This window comes from Prionailurus viverrinus, chromosome B3 (genome assembly GCF_022837055.1).
Source record: "Prionailurus viverrinus isolate Anna chromosome B3, UM_Priviv_1.0, whole genome shotgun sequence".
NCBI classification, from domain to species: domain Eukaryota; kingdom Metazoa; phylum Chordata; class Mammalia; order Carnivora; family Felidae; genus Prionailurus; species Prionailurus viverrinus.
The window spans coordinates 76,233,023-76,255,531 of record NC_062566.1 but is presented as its reverse complement, the minus strand read 5'-3'; the positions used below and the strand labels follow the sequence as shown (position 1 = coordinate 76,255,531).

The 22,509-nt window shown below is 41.6% G+C and overlaps 1 protein-coding gene across 1 annotated transcript; it reads right to left on the bottom strand.

Moving 5' to 3' along the window:
* COCH (cochlin) lies at positions 1 to 14,101 on the bottom strand. The gene is made up of 12 exons (XM_047863186.1): positions 14,036 to 14,101; positions 13,632 to 13,689; positions 13,493 to 13,540; positions 11,300 to 11,456; positions 9,845 to 9,978; positions 9,277 to 9,339; positions 8,159 to 8,203; positions 7,925 to 8,072; positions 4,855 to 4,958; positions 3,913 to 4,139; positions 3,227 to 3,743; positions 1 to 624 (listed from the first exon to the last, which is right to left on the bottom strand). Exons 2-12 carry the CDS (start codon positions 13,663 to 13,665, stop codon positions 449 to 451), a joined length of 1,653 nt encoding a protein of 550 aa, XP_047719142.1. The 5' UTR covers positions 13,666 to 13,689; positions 14,036 to 14,101; the 3' UTR covers positions 1 to 448.
* Positions 14,102 to 22,509: the final 8,408 nt, after the last annotated feature.

Genomic DNA, 22,509 nt, shown 5'->3' with positions numbered 1-22,509 from the left:
TATGGGGAAAATGACTTACATATGAACTGAGTTAAAGAACTATTTAAGTTTCATTCTCTTTATATATTTAATACAGAATGATGAGAGAAGGAATGTTGCTTTTGTTCTCAGTATCAGATTCTTTTATTGAGCTATGGAATTTATGTCTCTGTACATTTAACACGCATTTTAGAATTCTTAAGATTCAGATCCACAATATCTCCTGTTTCCAGAGTTTATAAGGGTCATGATTATGAAGCCTCAGCAGAGTGTTTAATAATTCTAAATTGTAATTAGAAGGTAGTAGCTTTAAATGAATGCTTATTTGCTTGAAACAGCTGTTGGCATTTTTAATATAATCGTTTTGTATCTGGTCCTAGTATGCTATATAGTATTTCAGTATTAGGAGAAAATGACTTATACATTACATCCTCTTACACTTTTTCTTTCAGTTGTCAAAATGTTACCATTATTGCTGGGATTCCAAGAAATCTCTACAAATGCCTCTGATGACGTCGGAAACAATTGGTTCTAATCCTGTGAACTCTCTTGTGAAGAAAGCATGTGACTCCTTTGGTTTAGAGGCCATATCTTTCAGGTCATCCAAAGGTGCCCAAGCCACTCCAACAGAAAAGATGGTAATACCTACAATGAAAATATTTTTGCATGCATTAGAACCAAGCTGCAGCTTATATAGAAAACCAGGTGTAATTATTTTTCATGACTCAGTTTACAGTTGGAGAGGAAGCTCTATAATGTCTGAAGGATTAAATCTGCTTCACCAAATGGTTAGCTAGGTTTAAACAGTCATGAGAATGGCTAAACAGTTGGGCCCAAACCAAAAGTTTGCCATCAGTATAACTTACCACATTGGCAAATAAATCACATGATCACTGACAAAAAGTTATGTGATGACCTGATAGATAACTTCTTAAAAAAATAAATAACTATAACATACTTAGTGAAATGGTGAAAACTGCCTGAGATTGGCAGGAGAATGGTCTGCCTGCTATCATCACTCCAGTTAATCATTAGACTGGAGGTCTAGCCAGTATAACAGAGTCTGGGATACATAAATGGAAGTTTTCTAAGGCTCTTGCATTGGAAATGGTGACTAGTCTTCTGAATAATGAGAACTTTGCAATTTTGATGTGTATGTTACATTGGCAAAATGACCAGTAGTCAGAAATTGTCAGTGTTAGGCGCTTGGGTGGCTCAGTTGGCTAAGTTTCCAGCTCTTGGTTTCAGCTCCGGTCATGATCTCACAGTTGTGGGATTGACCCCCCCCCCCCCCCTCCATGCCTCTGCCCCTTCCCCACTCCGCTGTTAGCGTTGGATGCTTTGGGATATCCTCCCCCCCTCCCCCCCTCCCCCCCCTCCCCCCCCTCCTGCTCAGGTGTGCACTCCTGTGCCCACATGCTCTCTAAAACTATACTTAAAACGCAAAAAAAGAATTGGTCAGTGTCTAACCCCAAAGCAAAAATCTGGTGAAAAAAACAGCCAAAGAGAAAAGGGTCTGTGCAGCTGGAATAATTTCTTCTAGTTACACATTGAGGCATAACCTCTACATTCCCTTGCACCAGTAGGCGGCTTGTATTCCAACTACATTTTGGTTAAGGTGATAACTACACCAGTTTGATTTACCTCAATCCAACTGCAGTAGTTGTTTAGCACATTCTTAGTGTATCCTACCATCTTTCTTTTGAGTGAAATTTCCTATGTTTGGAGAGCTTCCGAAGTCACTTCTAGGACTTCATCCCCATTCTAATGGTATTCAGTGCTCAAAATTGTAAATACTTGAGATGTAAATAAAGCAGGTTTAGATTATGTAAAAGCTCCTTGAAACAATTTCTGATTTATTACCCCACTCAATACTCTCATCTCCTTCCCTGGCAAAAGAAAACAAAAAGTTACCCCCCCTCAGTTTTCCTCACTTGTAGACTGACTGAAGCTCAGATTGTAATTATATATTGGGTCAGAGCTAAACAATTAAAAAAGTTACGACCTAGCCTTGAAAACCTACCTGTATTCCGGCTTTTGTTAACTTGCACTTCACAATCTCTAAAGGATAATTTTCATGAAAATGGTGTGGCATAACCTCCTGAAGCTCAGCTAATTACATTGGGGAAATATATTTGATTTAATCTATTTCAGTTAATTTAGCCTGAACCCCGTTAACCACAAATTAGTTCAGTAAGATACGTTTTTAAGAAGGATGATAGCAAACAGGTCTTCGATTTAGGTTAGCTACTGATGGATAAAACAAGCTAGATGTATATAAATAAGCCAACATATAGCTTAAGTTGTGCGGATGGGTTCTCTACCCTACTAAACAGCATTTCGTCAATATAAAAGTATATAACAGTGGCTAATGTGTAAGAGGGAAAAAGTTAAGTCATGAGGAATTAAATAGGGAAAAGTGTGGAAAAGTATACAAAAATGCAAGGCCGCTATTCCCCTCTCCCAAGTTAGCGTTTTTTTTTGTTTTTTGTTTTTTTTTATTAAGTATTATTGGACCACAATCACTCAGTTTTATCCCAGAAAAGGGAACGTCAGCTTTTTGTTGCCCTATTTGATCTCAGCAACACATTATGCTAATGTTTTCAGGAATGAGTCGCCTTTGCCAAAAGTAATATTAAGGTTGGGGTAAGGGAGAAAGAAGACCTTTTTATACTGTTTTATAACATCAGAGTGTGTTTTTATTATCTTAAAAAAGACTAAGAATCTAAAAAGGAAGTTTAGATGGAATAGAATTAAAGTCTACTGGAGACTCTAACATCTTAGAAAACTCATGCCAGACTCAAAACTACTTTTTAAAAAAGGATGAATTATCAAATAGGTTCATGGTAAATTATGATAAATTGTGATTGGGTGGAGGTATATATTCCAAGTTTGGGGCCAACATAAGCACCTGTAACATGCTTCTTTGACACATGACATGGTTCTCATGGCACTTCTCCCAACAATACAGTGGTGAGGAGTGTGGACTCAGCCAGAATGCCTGGGTTTGAATACTGGCCTCACCACTTGCTAGCTGTGGTCTTGAGGAAATTTGTTGCCTTATCTGTAGAATGACATTCATAGGACTGGTTTGACACTTAAGTCAGTTAATATTGAGTAAAGCTCTTAGAACAATGATTGCCATTACATACGTGTTTGTTCAATAAAATAAATGCTTACATTTATATTTACAAAACTCACTGAACCCCTTCTCAGTTCCCTACCCAGACAAAGGACAAGAACTTACCTGCATCGTGTGCAGCAGCAGCAGGGCCTCGAACATCGTCATAGGACTGCCCGTCTGTGACAATTACCAGGAAGTTCTTGTTGGGGCTATCCCTCACAGGACCAAACACGTTTCTAACAGTGAAGGAAATGGCATCACCTGTAGCTGTTCCACCGCTCATGTAGCGAATGTTTCTGATAACAGCTAGGACATTCTCTTTGGTGCTGTAATCAGTGAAAGTGAATTCTGTGCGCTGATCATAGGTGAACTGCACAGCAGCAATCTTGGCACCAATGTCTGAGATTTCAAAAGTCTTGGCTATGTTGGAAACAAACTCAAGCATGAGGCGAAAATTACTGTCTCCAACACTGCTGGAACCATCAATTAGAAAGGCAATGTTCACTGAGTTATAGCAGGTCTTGCTGCACATCATTTGCTCATGAGTGCAGAGCTTCTGTACCAGAGGCTTTACATATTTTGTGGTGCCAAACCAGTTGGGCATGTGGTAAGAGAAGAAGCCATTGTTCCGACAGACAGCCTAATGGGGGAGACATAAACGGGATCAAAAAGTGTGTCTTCTTAAAAATGATAAAAACATTAAATCTTGAATGTTCAGAGTTAATCCAGATAAGGGCCAGTCAGCACTATGCCTGAAGGTCCAAAAACTGAGTAACTACCCTAACAGAAAAGACCCCTCACCTCCTTACCTTGTCAACAAATGCAACATCCTGAACCATCCCCAGTTCTTCAGGGATAGGCTTGGCCACAGAAACTATAAATACATTCACACCAAACTCTCTGGCCACAATGCCTGCTTCCTCAATGTCATCAGAAGGCCAGCCATCAATAAATACCACCACCACTTTGGGGATCCCTCTTCTTACTCCAGCGTCTGCTGTGAAGAATTTCTGGGCCGTATGCTTCAAGGCTTTTCCTAGATTTGAAGAAGAAGCAAGCTGGAGCAGCACCACTGCTCAAGTGACATTTCTATTTCCCTGTACCAACTTGATGACACCAAAAGTTTAAGAATTTAACTTACATAGAACTTGGTTCTATAATAGATGCATCAGATGCAAAAGTTTAATTATCCATCAGATCAACTTTTTTTTGTCTTCACAACCCACATTACTTCCCCCATCACCTCCCAGAAGCCTCATTTTTCCTTACCTTACATCAATCATCAGAAACACAACTGACTCCCACTACTGTACTTTTGCTATCTAGCCCCTTAGTGACTGATTACCTCTAAAGACTCAGAACAAGAAATGTCCCTTCAGAGGGTCTATAGTGCTAAGCTAGTTCTTTCTGCCACATCTGCATTTGTTAAACAAGTCTGTTGATCTTTGCTTCTTTTTAACTTGCTGAACACGTACTTCTCTAAAGTGGCATCTGTTCTATCCAATAGAAGGATTATAAATCACGATACTTTTTTGGCTTGTTTTAAACAAGCAATATTAATTAACCCTTTGGCATATTTTTCATTATAAATTGAGTATCTTAGATGATCAAGTACAAACCTAGCCAAGATTTCAGTGTCAAGAGGAAGAGTTTCACATCTGCTGAAATAAAATAGCCTAATACTGCTTTACATGTCTGACTGCTTCATAACCCTCTCCTGTGTTACATTCCAGGTGCCAGAGTCTACTTACCTGTATTGGAATTACCCCCTCTGAAACCTACTTCCTTTATGGCAAACAAAACATCTTTGGCTGATGTAAAGTTTTTCAAATAAAATTCTATTTTGGGATGTTCACTAAGTGGAAAAATAGGAAAAAAATGTTATCTAGAGAGAAGTGGAAAGGCAAAACAAGCAACATTATATAACTTAAAAAAAAGTAAATTGGCCAATGCCTGAGTTTCTTAATCCCATAGTGTACAGTCAACTAAAGTATTGCATCCTTACTTAAATTTCAAGGCATCTTGCAGAAATGTAACAAAAACAATTGCTACCTTGAGGGTTTATCTGGGTAATATGCTAAATACGTATTACATGTATCATCTCATTTCATCCTAACTTAGGAAACTGAGGCTCACAGCATTTTGGTAGGTTGCCTAACAAAACACTGCTGCACTTTAAATTCAGGTTTGTCTGGCTCCAGAACACCTGAAACCAGGTTTAGCTGAAGGCACTGGGCTTAATGGAAATCTGCAGAGTAGGGCACCAGAGTATTGGAAGGTGACTGGGTGTGAGGCTAGGTCTGTTCCAGTGGGAGACCATGGAAGCACTCAACAGTGTGAGTCTATTAACTCAGGCTTCTGGTTAGAAGAGGCAATTTCAAGGACACCGAGGCCAACGTTTTAAAAATGAGAAGATAACAAGAAAATGTATCAAGTATTACAATTTTGGATTTGTGTTATAAAAAATGATACTGACATACGCTGATCTTCAAATTATGTATATTGTAATATTTGGGACTTTCCATATTTAATAGTAAAAGGATTTCAACTCACTTTTATCACTACTCTACGTTTATTAGAGACCATGTTGAGTAAAACAGTTACACAACCATTTGTTGTGTTGGTTTTTAGGTAAGTCAGTATTTCATAAGTGCAAAATTTTAAGATCTTAGTATTATCAATTGCCATTAAGTCAAGATTTTTGAGGTAAAAGTATAGCACTGACTGTACTTCTGCATATCTTTCTGTATATCTGGTGAAATGTTGGGCCACAAAATCAGATATTATGGGTAGATAACCTTTTCACATTAATGGTCACTTTGAACTATCCCAATTGTGATTTAGGAGATTTATTCTTAATTTTGCATCCTTAATGTTACATTGTTATTCTGCTTAAATATAAACTCTTTATATAGTTTATTCTGAGGCTTTTCCTAAAACAGGAAAACTATAGGGGTGCCTGGGTGGCTCAGTCGGTTAAGCGTCCAACTTCAGCTCAGGTCATGATCTCAAAATCCGTGAGTTTGAACCCCGTGTCGGTCTCTGTGCTGTCAGTTCAGAGCCTGGAGCTTGATTTGGATTGTGTCTCCCTCTCTCTCTGCCCCTCCCCCACTCACACTCTGTCTCTACCAAAAAATGAATAAACGTTAAAAAAAATTTTTTTAATCGGTAAACTAGAAGTCTCAAAGTTTATAGAGAAGCTAGTCTTGTTTGATTCTACGAGATAGCGTAGCTGTCATCTTGAAAAAGAATTGGACACAAATAGCAAAGAAAAAAATGTAAGAAGAAAAGTACTGAGTGGAATTTGTCCCCCCCCCCCAGGATGTTAAAATGTGCAATAAAGCTACAATTATCAGAGCATTGTAGAAAAGATGTAAGAATTGGCTTATAGATCAAGGAAACTGACTTGCTTAACTTGCATATAAAATTGGCATTACAAATCAATGAAATAAAGTCATCTGTTTTAAAGATATGGGACAAATAGTTAAATTATGTAGAAAACCAAAAAATTCTCATACCAAATTCTCATACCAAAAAAATTCTATTTAAATTAAGAACCAGTTGTAAAACATAACATAAGAATAAATGAAATAGAAATTAGTAGGTGTAGTACTGGTGACAGCAATTTAAACTGGGTCAACTTTCTAGAAAGCAATTAAACTTTGTATCCGAAACCTTAAAAATGTCAGAACCTTTTGACCCAATCTCACTTTTAGAAATCGAGTCTAATGAACTAATCAAAGATGGCACAAGGGTGACATAAGGATGTTAATCACAATGTAATGTCCGATGGTGAAAAAAATGGAAGAACAGTTAAACAGTCATGCAAAGGAACATTCTAAAACATCATCGATTTAGAGCATTTGTGGTGTAAAATGCTCAAAATACAAAGGGATGAAAAAACAGGACATAAAACATTTTTATAGTTTGAGCTTTTGAAAAAGAAACACATTATGCAGAATGGGGTGAAGGATGGAAAAAGTGGTGGAAGGGGAATGCGAGATACAGGCTTCCAGTTATGAAATGAATAAGCCAAGAGAATAAAAGGTACAGCATAAGGAATATCGTCAATGGCACTGTAACAGCATCTTATGGTGACAGATGGGAGCTACACTTGCAGGGAACATGGCATAATCCACAATGTTGAATCACTATGTCGTACACCTGAAACTAATGTAACATTGTGTGTCAACCATACTTCAATTACACACACACAGAGACATGCACATGTACAAGCAAGTATTTTCTTAAAATACTGAAAGGGTATCAAACATTTTATAGTGATTATCTCGGGAGAGCATATTTGGGAAATTTGTTTTTCTTGTGCTTTATATGTTTTTCAAGGTATCTATAGTGAGCATATTATTTTCCTAAAAGCCATCAATATTATTTTTAAATGAATAAAATTAAAAAGATCGAGCTTCAGATCTGCACTCATGGAACTATGGGAAATGTTTAAAAGAATAATGACAGAATAGGGAAGAGAAACAGACCTATAATTTCTTCCTTCAGCAAAGAAGAATCAGGAATTGAGCAGAGTGTATGTACAGAGGTAATTTGTACAGAGGTAATTTTGTTGTATGAACAACAAAACCTTTTTAGTCTACCTTCTGGTCATCAAATTCTCTAAATCTTTTTATTCCAAAAAGGAAGCACTTAGACCTACCCCGTCTGCTTAGGCAGTCTTACATCCTATATTTACAGTTCAGGGATTCAGACTATCCACAACTCTATGTGTTTATACTGTACTGAAATACATGTATCCACTAAAATGGCTGATCTTTTATCATCAAGTCTCTTTCCATTTTAACAAGTTGGTACCTGGCTTGAACAAGGCCCACGTGTGGTCCTTCTGTTCCAATTCCCAACATTAGAGCCACTTTGCCAACAAAATTCTTCTGTAGATTAAATCGGCGCTGCCCAATATTAAAACTTCCATCAATCAGAAATGCAATGTCTGCTTTACAGTCTGTGAAAACCCAAACATGTCTCTCCGTTAGCAGTTTCAAAGGGAGGGAGAATGTTATTTTCCCAAATGGATATGTGGACTCTTACCTTTATTGCCAGTTTTCTTTTCAGGTGTTTTCTTTAGTCGTTTACCTGAAACAAAGGAAGCAGTGGCATCAATAGGAAGACAGTTTCATAGCAAGAAGCCCACATGGGGAAAAGCTTGTGACAAGGAGTGCCATTCTTAAAAACACTTGTTTTGTAAAAAAATTAATTTGTTCACAGCTTTTTGGACTGGGGAAGAAATGCCCCAACAAAGAAGTCAGGACTGTTGTAAGCCTTGCCACCAATTCAGGACTTGATATCTCAAACCCACAACTGAGGCAGGACCAGAAATGCCAAGAGTTAGATTCTAATGTTCTTAATTTCTTTGACTTTAAAACTGCCACAATCTTAGGAAAGGAGATTCCTGGCCTTTGTTAAAATGGACACACATTGAATTCCTTTTATTCATATGACGAATGGAGCTAGGAAGTCACTTTGTCCAGTTTCTAGGCATGGCTTATTAGATCAGAAAGAAATAGTAGGACTTCAAGAGAATGTTTGGTAGCAGAGTTTATAATTGAAAATAGAAGGATAGGAATTTGAAATATAAAATGTTTCCTTATATAATGCACTAGTAAACTTAAGATATTTATTTTGTGTTTCTTAATTTTTTTTAAATTTTTGAGATAGGGCACAAGCAGGAGAGAGGGGCAGAGGGAGAGACAGAATCTTAAGCAAGGTCAATGCTTGGTGCAGAGCTCGAGGCAAGGCTCGATCCTATAACCCCAGGATCATGACCTGACCTGAAATCAAGAGTCGGATGCTCAACTAACAGAGCTACCTAGGTGCCCTGGTTTTGTGTTTAACATCACTTTTTATTTTTTATTTGTTTATTTTTAACTTACTTTTTTTGAGAGAGAGAGAGCAAGCAGGAGAGGAGCAGAGAGAAAGGGACAGAGAGGACTTCCAAGAAGGCTCCACACTGTCAGTGCAGAGCCCAATGCAGGGCTCGAACCCACAAACTGTGAGATCATGACTTGAGCTGAAACCAAGAGCTGGATGCTTAACTAAGCCACGCAGGTGCCCCAACGTCAATTACTTTTTAAAGGAAAGCTATCAACAACACATTTATTTTTAACTTCTAAATGTTGTGCCAGGCTACTAGGAGATAGCTTCCATACCTGTTGATGGACGTGCTGTGGACACTGCTTGTCCTGTGGCCTCCTGGGTACCACTTTTACCTTCTGTTAAAATAAAGAGAAGACTATTTTTTCCTCTTCCTTCTTTACCATCAAAATATCATGAATCTAACTTAGGTGTCTATGGGATGATAAATGTAATCAAGTAATGGCAACTGCATGAGTAATTGCTTCATGCGAGTTTCAAAGACCAAAATGAATTCTTATCTATTAAATTGTATTTTAAAAGGATCACCAAAAATGAATTCACATTCACTTTCATTCACTAGTTTTTTGATTTAGTGTTACTTGTAAGTGTCAGGGCATTCTGATCACAAGTTTCTATTGCAACCTTCTAACAGCAAGATTATCCTTCCTCCATTCAGCCAACTTTGGCCTGAGTGGGCTTTGCTTGTCCAGGTCATTGATTCTAACCCATAGTTGACTCTTTCAAGTCTTAATCACAGGCTTTTCTATCAAAGTCAAAGACGTTGGGCTAAGAACAGCAGAAAACTTTTTTGAGAGTCAGGCAATATTTACACAAAGGTAAAATCAATGTAATTGTACCTACTTGTCACTGTGAAAGAAGCAGACCATCTGGAAAGTGTTTGAGACTGAATGCCATTGGCAACTACTGAGGAATAGTTTTCTCGACCTGGTAGGCTATATATTCGTACAGGTCCCCCTGAGTTGCTGATTACTCCCCTGCAACACAGAAAAACAGCCGATATTCTACCCACACTTTTCCAGGGGTATCCAACTGACTTATAGTGCCATGTTACATCTATTGTTCTGATAATCAAGAAAATAGTTTATCAGGGAAGACATCTAAGGATGCTGTTGGCCTTTTTAAAAACGTGCTAACAGGGGTGCCTGGGTGGCGCAGTCGGTTAAGCATCCGACTTCAGCCAGGTCGCGATCTCGCGGTCCGTGAGTTCGAGCCCCGCGTCAGGCTCTGGGCTGATGGCTCAGAGCCTGGAGCCTGTTTCCGATTCTGTGTCTCCCTCTCTCTCTGCCCCTCCCCCGTTCATGCTCTGTCTCTCTCTGTCCCAAAAATAAATAAACGTTGAAAAAAAAAATTTTAAAAACGTGCTAACATAGGTACAACATCTGCCTGGGAAAAAATGGTTTTATGCTGTCAAACTTCTTAAATGTTGATAGGAACATACCTATACGATCCCATTCCCTGCAGCTCGGAGATTCAGGGTTAAGAGCACCAAATAATTTTCTTAGTTTTCTAAGGTACTTTAACTACATGTCTTTGGACAACACACACACACACACACACACACACACACACACACACACAAAGTCTTGTAGGATAGCAGAATGGGTGATGAATACGGGATCTGGAAGCAGACCTGGCCTTTCATTTCCAGCTCTGGCACTTGCCTAACAATGATGACCGTGGGCAAGATCCTTGGCAACTGAGTTGTTTCTTCATCTATAAAATGGAATAAAACTGTACCCACCTTATACAATTCTCAAGTTCTCATGGAAGTTGAAACTATGTCTGGCACACAGTAAAAACTCACTAATATATTACATGATTAGGAATGTTCTAAAATCACAGGAATCTAGCTGCCAAGAAATAATACAATTTGTCTTTAGTCAGAAAGCTTACTTTGTGTAGCTGGTGCTTCATGGATATCCAGGAAAACCTTAAAAATGTATCTATCAGGGCGCCTGGGTGGCTCAGTCGGTTAAGCGGCCGACTTCGGCTCAGGTCATGATCTCATGGTCTGTGAGTTCGAGCCCCGCGTCGGGCTCTGGGCTGACAGCTCAGAGCCTGGAGCCTGTTTCAGATTCTGTGTCTCCCTCTCTCTGACCCTCCCCCGTTCATGCTCTGTCTCTCTCTGTCTCAAAAATAAATAAACATTTAAAAAAATAGTTTAAAAATGTATCTATCTTCTATGGCCAAAATTGGCACCAAAAGAAAGAAGATAGTGGGTCCGTCCGTGTGGCTAAAGAGGGAAAGGAAATCATCACACTTGGATTTCTCTCCCCTTGGCATGTTTCAGCTTACCTGTGGATAGCTGCACCACATATGCTTGATACAGATGCATACACTATGTTCCCAAATACGGAGAATTCCTCAAGAGAGCAGCCCCCTGGGCAGAGGACATCTGCTTTCTCTTTCCTGATGTCCAGGCCTCGGGTAAAGCATGTGATAGCAATGGGAACTGAAGAGAAAGGAGGGAATGTAGTGACCATTCTTGGGACTTTGAGGGGGATGGGGAGGTGGAAACTAGGGTCTGAGGTTGAACGTTTACCTCCCTAAGTTCTACACTTCTTAAGAATATTAACATATGTACCACACCATTCCAGATTTTAGCTAGCCAAAACCCAGCTTTCCAATATAATCTAGTCCTCAACCACTCCAAAGCCTAATGGGAGAATTTTCTCAGTTCTTATGAGCTTGGGAATATATAACTGGGAATATATCAGAACTGGAAAATGACATTAGTCAGTCACCATTTATTAGTTCATTCTAGAAACGTAAAAATCTCACAGCGATAACTGTGGACACAGTTGCCTGAGCTAACGATATTATATCTGGGCCAAGCCTATGAGGAATATCTTCATAGACACATGCACAAACCTCTTCAAGTCTCATCCTTTGCTTTGGAAGACCATTTACAGTAGTTTTCCTCCAACTGCAGTGTCTTAAAATTATCTCTTAAGTAGGCCAGTAAAAAGATGTTTCACTTTATAAAATGTCATTTAGCTCAATCGTTCATTTTACAGATGCAGAAATTAAAGCCATGGGGTTAATTTGCTCTAGGTCACACAGCTCAACTTCTGCAGAATCAGGGAAGGGAATCAGAATCAGGGAATCAGGGAAGTTAGTCCCTTTGGAATGAAGCATTTTTATCTGAACTGAACCTGCTTATTTCTGGTCAGAATCTGCCCAGAGAGATCTATCAGACAGTGAATGCATTTTTAGAAAACAGTGCCAATACTCTCAAGTTTTACACAGCCAACCCAACTAATAAGGAACTGAAGTTTGTACTGCAAAAGATGTTAGGTAGACACAAGTTACTGGCAACATGTAACAATATAATACCACATGTTAACTCATCAATTTACTATAAATTTTAAGTTGAGAATAATGTTATTAAATACTCCTTTCCAAACACAAGAATATTGTGATTACCCAAACCTTTCTGAAACAGATGTTAATAAAAAAACAAAAAAGCACCTTTTCCCCAAGACAGTAATACTATCTGGTCATACTGCCCCTTTGAGTAGCCTGCCTCTAACAATGACCCTCTTCCCAAAGCTCTCTGTGCTGAGCTGCACCCTGGACTGTACACGTCCATGGAAGGGAAGGCAGGATGCCAGGTACAATCCTGACTCCTTAGCTGTGCAACACTAAAGATCGCGGTGCAAGTTAAAATCCTTACCAAAAACAATAGCCTCAAACCTATGCGCCCCATACCTGTTATCAAACAGCCTGAATCCTTCCTACCACTTTTGGTGTCATCAGAGGCTCTGCCTTTAGCTGCCAATGCTGACTTGAGTAAGGGAGTGAGTGAGTGAGTGTGTGTCTTACTTACCCTGATTCCTCCTTTCAGGAAAACAAAGGATAGATTTTGTAAAAAGAGTTTGCCTTTTATATTGTAGAAAACACACACACCCATACTCGGACTTATACATGTGGAACAAACTGTTTTTTAGACTCTCTCCAATATGAAATGGGTCTATAAATAGAGGTTATTCCTAGAAACCAGGGGTTCAAGCAAGGTGGGACATAGCATTTCTCTGTCCCTGTCAGCTCTTGCAGTCTTTAGTCGGGTCTGGGAGCCTTATCCCTGGCCTCAAACGCCGTGGACAACCCGGGACTAGTGTGCCTCTTGGTGGGACTCAACGAATACTCCCCCGTCTTGACCTTTGATGCCGAGGATCGCGTCGCCAGGTGCCTCCCGCGATGTGGCGAGTGGATTCCGGGAGGCTTCGTTCTCGGCGCCTTGGGGAAGAACGTCCCCATCGGATACCAGGGGCCCCCTCGCGCGGGAGAAATGAGTAAGCCCGCGTAGACAGGCTGTGGGAATGGATGCGGGTGCGCCAGACAGCCGCTCCAACCTTGGCGCCTTGAACCTTCCCTAGGGCCACAGTCCAGGGACTAGTTCTGGGCGCGCTTCTACCCGCCGGCCCCCAGCCCCTCCCACCGCCTGGACCGAGCCCTGCTTCCCTGACCCGTGAACACGTAACTCACCGGCTCCCTCGCTGCCCGCAGGTTCCGGCAGCAGCAGCAGACAGACACCTGCGCGAAGAGAACACAGCGCGAGGGATCGCTCCAGCCTCCACCCCGCTTGGTGCGAGGGGAAGGGGGGCGGGGAGGAGCGCGTACCCACCGAGGCAGAGAACGGGGATCCAGGCTGCAGACATGGTGGTCGAGGGGGCTGCTCGGTCCTGGGAGAGAGGGAAAATGCAAGGGAGGCTCTCGGGAAGGGAGACCCTTACGTCCCCACCACACTGGGCCGGCCCTCCCGTTAGAGATCCCGCACCCCTCGGAAACCCAGGGGCGGCGGAGGGGAGGGAGAAGACCTAAGAGGCCGCTGCCCCCGAGCTAGCGCTCTATCTGGAGGCGATGTTCTGGCTGCAAATCGAGCCAAACCCAGCATCGATGTGCAACCTCGGCCCGGAGGAGGGGGTGCGATATCAAGACAGAAAGAAGCTGGGCGCGACAAAGGAGAGACTCAGACAAGCAGGTGGCAGGGACCCGCACGCCCGCCGCCGGACGCCTAGGGCTCCGCACCTGAGTCGGATCCGCCCGGCTGCGCCTGAGTGCGGAAAGCGCGGCTCCCGCCGCCGCTATAAAGGCCGGGCCGCGCGCATGAGCACTGTGCGGGGGGCGCGTGGGGAGGGGGCTGGGAGCCGGTCCCCCGGGGCCGGGCGGCGGCCGGCCAGCTCCGCCCTCACCCCCTGCCGGTCCCGGGGGGAGGCCCGCGCCCAGGCGCCTCCCCCCGCGGCGCGGACCTCGGCCACCCGGACGCCGCGTCCGTCCCTAGGGGAGGCGCGAAGGCCCGCGGCAGAGTCCCGGAGACCCCGCGGGACCCGGCGTCAGGGGTGTGGGAACGCGTGTAGGACAGCGGTGGGACCCGCGCCTGGGGACGCGCGCGGTGAGCCCGGGGTCCCCGGCGCCGGCCGCCCCGGCTGGACTGCGCTCCGGGCGGGGAGGCTGCCCGACGTGCGGGGCCGGCCTCACCCGGGCTGAGGAGGGATGGTCCCCCACTCGCGGTTCCCGACGGCGGAGCTGCGGCCCTCGCGGTGAACCCCGGCTCTGCTTTGGCCCAGGCGGCTGAGGTGACCCAGGGCCACCGACTGCCCAGGCCTTGTGCCCCCAGAGAGATACCAGGTCCACGCGGCCTCGGAACCAAACTTTCCAACTTCGTGCTCGCATGGAAACGGAGTTCCTACTTCTAAAGCAAACGCAACCTAGGTTTGGCAAACGCGTCCCTCGTATTTTTAGAAACCCTGTCAACTGATTGGTTATTCTTTCGACCATAGGGATCCAGCAGCCTTCCGACTTGGTTTCTGCTGGAATCGGATTTTCTCCAGCGGGCTCCATTCACTGTAATGCCCTGGCCCCACTGTGGCCCTGGCCCCTCATTGTATTTGCCTTTTCTTCCTTTCTGCGTCAGGAAGGAATTATGCTTGATTTCCTCTCCCAGTTCCCAGACCTGGTGTCTGTAGTGATTGCACAGAACCTCAGATTTGGTAATGTGTCCTCTCTCATCCTGGTAATTTTTAACAGGTGGAAGTGGGAGAAAGCAGAATTGACAGGCAGTGTGACCTCCGTGGCAGTGACCTCCACAGCAGCCTAGGAACCATCTCCAGACCCAGAAGAGGTGGCAGGGTATCGTTTTTTCAAATAGTTTTATTTAGTCCAAAGAATAAGCAATAATTTATATGCCATAAAACCATGATTTTTAGTGAATTTACAGAGTTGTACAGCCATCACCACAATCCAATTTTAGAACCTTTGCCTTACCCCCAAAAGGACCCCTTCTCCTCCTTGAGTCAGTTGTTCCCCACCCTCAGCCCTAGGCCATACTGATTTGCTTCCTGTCTCTATACATTTGCCTTTATTGACATTTTATATAAATGGAATAATACAACCTCTGTTACTGAACATAATGTCTTTGAGGTTTATCCATGTTGTGGCATGTATGTGTACTTGCTTTTTAAAAGATTTTTAAATGCTTATTAATTTTTGAGAGCGAGAGAGGGACAGAGTGTGAGGGAGGGGCAGAGAGAGAGGGTGACACAGAATCTGAAGCAGCTTCCAGGCTCCGAGCTGTCAGTACGGCCCGGTGGCGAGGTTCGAACTCCCAATGCTGAGATCATGACCTGAAATAAAGTTGGATGCTTAACCGACTGAGCTACCCTGGTGCCCGTATGTACTTGTTTTTTATTGCTCAGTAGTATTCCCGTACATTTGGTATTAGGAAAGATACATAGCACCCCCACCTGGAAGCCAAACACTGTAGTGGTTTTACAACTATCCTCTCCATCTGGAATGAGTCAGTGTTGAATCAGGCAACTGTGGGGGGGGAGGGGGGTGGTGCTGATTTCATTCCCTTTACTATTTACTATTTGAGTGTCTTCTGGAGAGAAAGACTAATTAAATAACATTTGTTGGCTGGGAAGTTTTTTATTCTTACTTTCATGGCTGCTTTAAAGATGTAAACTCTTCCATGGTAGAGACAATTGCCCTTTTCTTCGAAACCCAGTATTCTAGCCACCACCCCTGGTATTTTTCTTGGTAGAAATTTCAAGCCTTCAGGACTATTAAAACTGTCTTTTCCATGATTGTTTATTGAGTATCCTCAATCAGTGTTGGATAATCTCTTCCAATTAGGCTGGGCAGATTGTCATGATGCTATATAATGAGGGAGAGTTCAGATCCTTGGAAAACAGCTCCCACTCCACAGCTCTGCAGACAGGTGCCCAAATGGCCAGAGGGGTGCATGCTCTTCAGAACTCCCATGGGGTACAGCCCTCCTGTGATGTAATTTCACTGAACCATTTGGCAGAATGAAAACTATGCAGCTGTTTCCATGATTGACTCTTGAGTCTATGACTCTTAAAAAATAAAGGAAATACCTCATTGAGTTTCACAGTTGTTTACCCAAAGATACAATTTTAATTATTTTGTTTTGAAACATTTAAGAGAAGTTTTTCTTCCTTTGTTTTTCTGGTTTGAAAGGCCAACCAAGAAGGGTGGGGGAGTGGGGATGAGATTTTTCATTCTCAGTTTGTACCTCATGTTCACCATAAGTATATTAAGGAAAAACTAACTTGAGAGGTAGTTGTCTCTGCTGTGGGAATATCTGTAGAATAGAGGGAAAGCCAAAGGAATCTGGGTATGTTTGACTTAAAAAGACAAATTGTTAAAATTATAGTTTTGCATTCAGTTGGGTGACATTTCGGGTTATTGTACTCCTGAGATGCCTGGGTAGTTTACCCTGCTTTAATTAAGACTATTTGATATCCAAAATTTAGAATAACTCCTTGTAGAGCAGTGGATTCCTAACTGGACTGCACAATGGAATCACCTGGGGGAGCTTTAAAAAGTACCAAAGCCTGAGTCCCACCCTGGAGATTTTATGTAATTAGTCTGGGATGGGGCCAGTGTGTTAGAATTTTTTAAAGCTCCCAGGTGATTCTAATGGGCTGCCCAGGATGCATAATACTTAGCTCAATATTAGAGGTTAAGCTAATAATTCTAATTTTCCTCTCTTCTTTCATTATCTTTTCATTAAAATTCCATCAAAAATATGCCTACTGTGTTTCCCAGATAAAACATGGAAGCATCTTCTGGCCTGATGTTTGTTTAAAAACAATCATTAACGGGCGCCTGGCTGGCTCTGTCAGAAGAGCTTGCAACTCTTGATCAGGGGGTCATGAGTTTGAGTCCCACATTGGGTGCAGTGATTACTAAAAATATAAATAAATGAAACTTTAAAAATAATCCCTAACAGAAGAGTTGAAAACTCAGTTTCAAAAGTAATTATCCCCAAGTGTGCTGTCAGGTCACAGAATGGGCTGGCCTTGTTAAGGGAGTGAGCTATCTGTAAAACTATTTTTTTTAATTTAATTTAATTTAATTTTTTATTTTATTTTATTTTTTTTTTTTTTTGTATATATGAAATTTATTGACCAGTTGGTTTCCATACAACACCCAGTGCTCATCCCAAAAGGTGCCCTCCTCAATGCCCATCACCCACCCTCCCCTCCCTCCCACCCTACCTGTAAAACTATTACCCTAAGTGGGATTTTTAGGCTTCAGGATGCTGCTGGCAGCTCAAAAGAGTTCCTCAAGAATAGTGTGGTTCTCTGATTAGATTTGGTTCATTACCTGCACAGATAAGCTCTTAGTTTACAGGTCCCTTCTCTGTTTTGTCTTTACCTAAGTATGAAGCTGGTGTTACCTGGAAGTTTTAATATTCTTGTTGTTGATCTTTTATTTTTTAATTTTCTTTAACGTTTATTCATTTTTGAGAAACAGAGAGAGACCGAGCATGAGCAGGGGAGGGGCAGAGAGAGAGGGAGACACAGAATCCGAAGCAGGCTCCAGACTCTGAGCTGTCAGCACAGAGCTCAATGCTGGGCTCAAACTCACAAACCGGAAGATCATGACTTGAGCTGAAGTTGGACGCTTAACCCACTGAGCCACCCAGGTACCCCTTTTAATTTTAATTTTTATCTTTAAAAAGAGTATCAGTCCTGTCCCACCCCCTATCCTTAGCTCCCCTGTAAACTTACTTAGCTAATGCAATACGTAGTAACTTGGTTTTATTTCAGTCACAGTGAACTTAAAGTGAATTTGTTCCCTTTAGGGAAGTGTATGTTTATCCTGCAGGATCCCATAGGTTATGGACCATAATCAGTTTGAAAACTCCCATCACCTGTGTTATCTTACCACATTGATGTTTTTTCTAGATCTAGTTTGCCTGATTGTTTTTTGTTCACATCTACTACTAAGCAAGTATGTACATCTGGCCTTTCAGTTTTTGATGATTTCTGGCAACAGAATAACTGTCTACAGCTTCTGAGGTGTGAAAATCAAAAAGTTGATTCACACTCAATTCTACACCTGAAACTAAGATTACACTGTATGTTAACTAACTGTAATTTAAATAAAAACGTGGAGGGGGAAAAAAAGTTGATTCAGAGATAGTCCTGTGACCACTAGAAATCACTCTCTTTTTCTGGAACTCAGTTTCCTTTCCTATAGGGTGAAATGGATTAGACCAAGTGATTGGAAGAGACCTCCCCCTGGCCACTTTCTGTGATTGGGCAAATGCTTCCTGGGCATATAGTGGCTTCAAGGGCTATGCCATTTTTCTGGGGTTTGGAAGGCCTTAGGAAACACTGGCTGTGCCAGCTGGCTCTCACCTGTCCCAGAAGCCATCATTTCTTATGCAAGTTCCCTTTCTTTTCACCTCTCACTGCTAAACTATGGACTGGATTACCTTTGCCCCTATTTAACATCAAGTAATAGAGGTCACATTGGCCACTGGAGTGCCACCAAAACTTCCCTCCTGAGGAAAGCTGTGGCAGGGAACATGTATTCATTCTAAAAGGCCAAGCCTACATCCCGTGTAAGCTCCTCAAGAACAAGTTTCTTTCCCTCTTTGATCATTGCTGTCCCCGTAGTTCCCAATGCAGTGTCTAGCACATAATGGTTATTCAATAAGTATTTGTTGAATGAATGAATCAATCCCATTCTATCTTATCATTTGTTCCCTTGTACTATTTATCTGTTAATTTTAATTTTATTATTATTATTACTTTAAAGTAAGCTCTGTGCCCAATGTGGTTGAACTTAAGACCCTGAGAGCAAAAGCCATATGCTGTACAGACCAAGCCAGCCAGGAGCGCCCCCTTGTACTAATTTTTAGAAAGTACTTTAGAACAGTTTTATTTTTTAAAGCTCTATTTATTTATTTTGAGAGAGAGAGTGCAAGTGGGGAAGGGGCAGAGAGATAGAGGGAGAGTACAGAACCCAATGTGGGGCTCAAACTCATGAACCAGGAGGTCATGACCTGAACCAAAGTCAGATGCTTAACCAACTAAGCCATGCTGGCAGTAGGTTTACCAAAAAATCAATAACACAGAGAGCTACTGTTAATCCTACACCCAGATTCCCTATTATTAACATCTTTTATTAGTATGGTATAGATGCCACTGTCAATGAACCAATACTGATACATTATGATTAATTAAAGCCCAACTTATTCAGATTTCCCTAGTTTTTACCTAATATCCATTTTCTGTTGCAGGATCCCATCCAGGATACCGCATTACTTTTAGTCAGCATGTATTTCCTTAGACTCTTCTTGGTGAAGCTTTCTAAGATTTTCCTTATTTCAATGACCTTGACAATTTTGAAGAGTACTGGTCCCTTAGTAGGGATTTGTCTGATGTTTTTCTCACCATTAGGTCGGGATTATGGGTTTTTGGAGGATGGCCACAGAGGTGAAGTAACATTCTCCTCACATCATAGCAAGGTTGCATATATCCTATCAACATGACTTAATACTGTTGACATTGACCTTGGTCTTGGGGCTGAGGTGGTGTTTGTCAGGTTTCTCTGCTGTAAAGTTACACTTTTGTACTTTGGCTCAGGTCATGATCTCACATTTAGTGAGTTTGAGCCCCACGTCAGGCTCTGTGCTGACAGCTCTGAGCCTGGAGCCTGCTCAGATTCTGTGAGTCCCTCTCTCTCTGCCCCTCCCCCACTCACACTCTGTCTCTCTCTCAAAAATAAATAAACATTAAAAAAAAAAGGAGTGAGGAGTTAGGTTCAACCTCCTTGAGGGCAGAGTAGCTATATAAATTACTGGAAATTCTTCTGCAAGGATGTTTGTCTCCTTCCCTCTATTTATTTATTTTCTACTTGGTTTTTTTTTATATGTGGTAATTCTTCTCCAAAAGGCTATAAGCATCTTGAAGGCAGAGACTATTCCATATGCTCTTCTATATCCCAGCGACTTGCACAGTGCTTTGGAGTAGAGGTAGAAGCTCAGTCACTGGTATAAAGGATGGTTCATAGCTTCCAGTCCTGACAGCTTTCTGATGATGACTTACTCTTCTTTTTCACTGCAAGATTTGGGCCAGAAAATTGCCCATTTGGCTCTTGGCAAAGGTGTAATAAAAATGCTAATTATAATAGTAATTCTGACACTGTGTACAGCTGTTTATACCTGTTCCTATAGAATCTTTGCATTTATACCTGTTCCTATAGAATCTTTGCAATATCTTTGTGGTTATCATCTTCATTTTATAAATGAAGAAACTTATGTCTAGATTGATTAGAAGATGTGTCGCAAATCACACAGCTAGAAAGCAGAGCCAGAATTCAAATCTAGCTCTCTAAAGCCCACACACCCTTAACCACCAGGTTATACTGTGTTTTCCCTCATGATAGCCAAATAAAGCCACAAGGAGGTGAAGGAAGTGACAAGAGCTAGAAGAATATGCAAAAAGAAGAAATAAATCCCTGAGTGGGGGTGACTGGTGTGTGGCCTCTGAGATCTGCTATGAAATTTGTACATTCTCAAGAGAAGCATATAATCCGTAGGTTAGCATAACAAGATAATTATAAAATATTATTATGTATTCCAAGTACAAATACAGCAGGTTTTCCTCATATTCCTTTTTTTTAGTGTTTATTTATTTTTGAGAGAGAGAGAGAGAGAGAGAGAGAACAAGTGGGGGAGGGGCAGAGAGAGAGGGAGACACAGAATCTAAAGCAGGCTCCAGGCTCCGAGTTGTTAGCACAGAGCCTGATATGGGGCTCCAACCCTCGAACTGTGAGATAATGACCTGAGCCGAAGTCACACGCTGAACCGATTGAGCCACCCAGGCGCCCCACTCATATTCTTAACATTCAGGTCAACCAATAATTTCAAAAATATATCTATATGGAGCAAAAGCCTAATGTGATTCAGTTAATTTTTGAGGTAGATGGGTATTAGTGATGATCCCAAAACCTTTCCTCCAAAGGTCCATTTTACAGTATATATATAGTGGGACTATTCATTCTATTCTCCCCCAGGAAATGTGGTTGATTTGCAGTGGGGTGGTCAGATGATAGTGACAGTAATGGTTATTTGAAATCATTGGTCCAATGGATTTTTTCAGCCATTAGCTCTGAAATAAAATATCTACATGTGGTTCTGGGGAATTATAAATTGACACTGTTACTAAAATGTGAAGCTCACATAACATTTTCTACTGGAACAAAGAGTGTAAGCTGGAAACAAAATGTTTCCAAATAATTGTGTGTAGCAAAAGCCAATTTTTTCATTATACATCAATTTTTATTTTATTTTTAACATGGTACTTATTTATTGGCAGGATTATATACTTTTTTTTAGGATTATATACTTTTTTTAAAAAAGTTTTTATTTTAATCAACTGGTGCTTATCACAAGTGTGCTCCTTAATCCCCATCACCTATTTCATCCATCCCCCTCCCCTCCTCCCCTCTGGTAACCATCAGTTTGTTCTCTTTACTTAGGAGTCTGGTCTTGGTTTGTCTCTCTCTCTCTCTCTCTCTCTCTCTCTCTCTCTCTCTCTCTCTCTCTCTCTTGTCCCTTTGCCCCTTTGTTTTGTTTCTTAAATTCCACATATGAGTGAAATCATATGGTATTTGTCTTTCTCTCAGACTTATTTCACTTAGCATTATACTCTCTAGCTGCATCCACGTCATTGCAAATGGCAAGATTTCATTCTTTTTGATGGCCAAGTAATATTCCATTGTATATAGATATCACCTCTTCTTTATCCATTCATCAGTAGATGGACATTTGAGCTCTTTTCCATAATTTGGCTACCGTAAACAGTGATACTATAAACATCAGGGGTCATGTATCCCTTCGAATTAGTGTTTTTGTATCCTTTGGGTAAATACCTAGTAGTGCAATTGCTAAATCACCGTGTAGTTCTATTTTTAAATTTTTAAAAAAAATTTTAAACGTTTTTATCGATTTGTGGCAGACAGAGCATGAGTGGGAGTGGGCAGAGACAGAGAGAGACACAAAATCTGAAGCAGGCTTCAGGCTCTGAGCTGCAGCACAGAGCCTGACATGGGGCTTGAACCTGTGAACCGTGAGATCATGACCTGAGCCAAAGTTGGATGCTTAACTGACTGAGCCACCCAGGAACCCCACTATTTTTTTTTAATTTTTGAGGAACCTCCATACTGTTTTCCACAGT

Bases quoted from the DNA above. Each gene is read 5' to 3' on its own strand.
- COCH (XM_047863186.1), bottom strand. From the start codon at position 13,665: ATGTCTGCAGCCTGGATCCCCGTTCTCTGCCTCG. The intron at 4,959-7,924 runs GTACCAACTTGT...TTTTCCACTTAG, and splicing joins GTGGGCCTTGTTCAAGCCAG to TGAACATCCCAAAATAGAAT. The intron at 4,140-4,854 runs GTAAGTAGACTC...CTTCAAATCTAG, and splicing joins AGGGGGTAATTCCAATACAG to GAAAAGCCTTGAAGCATACG.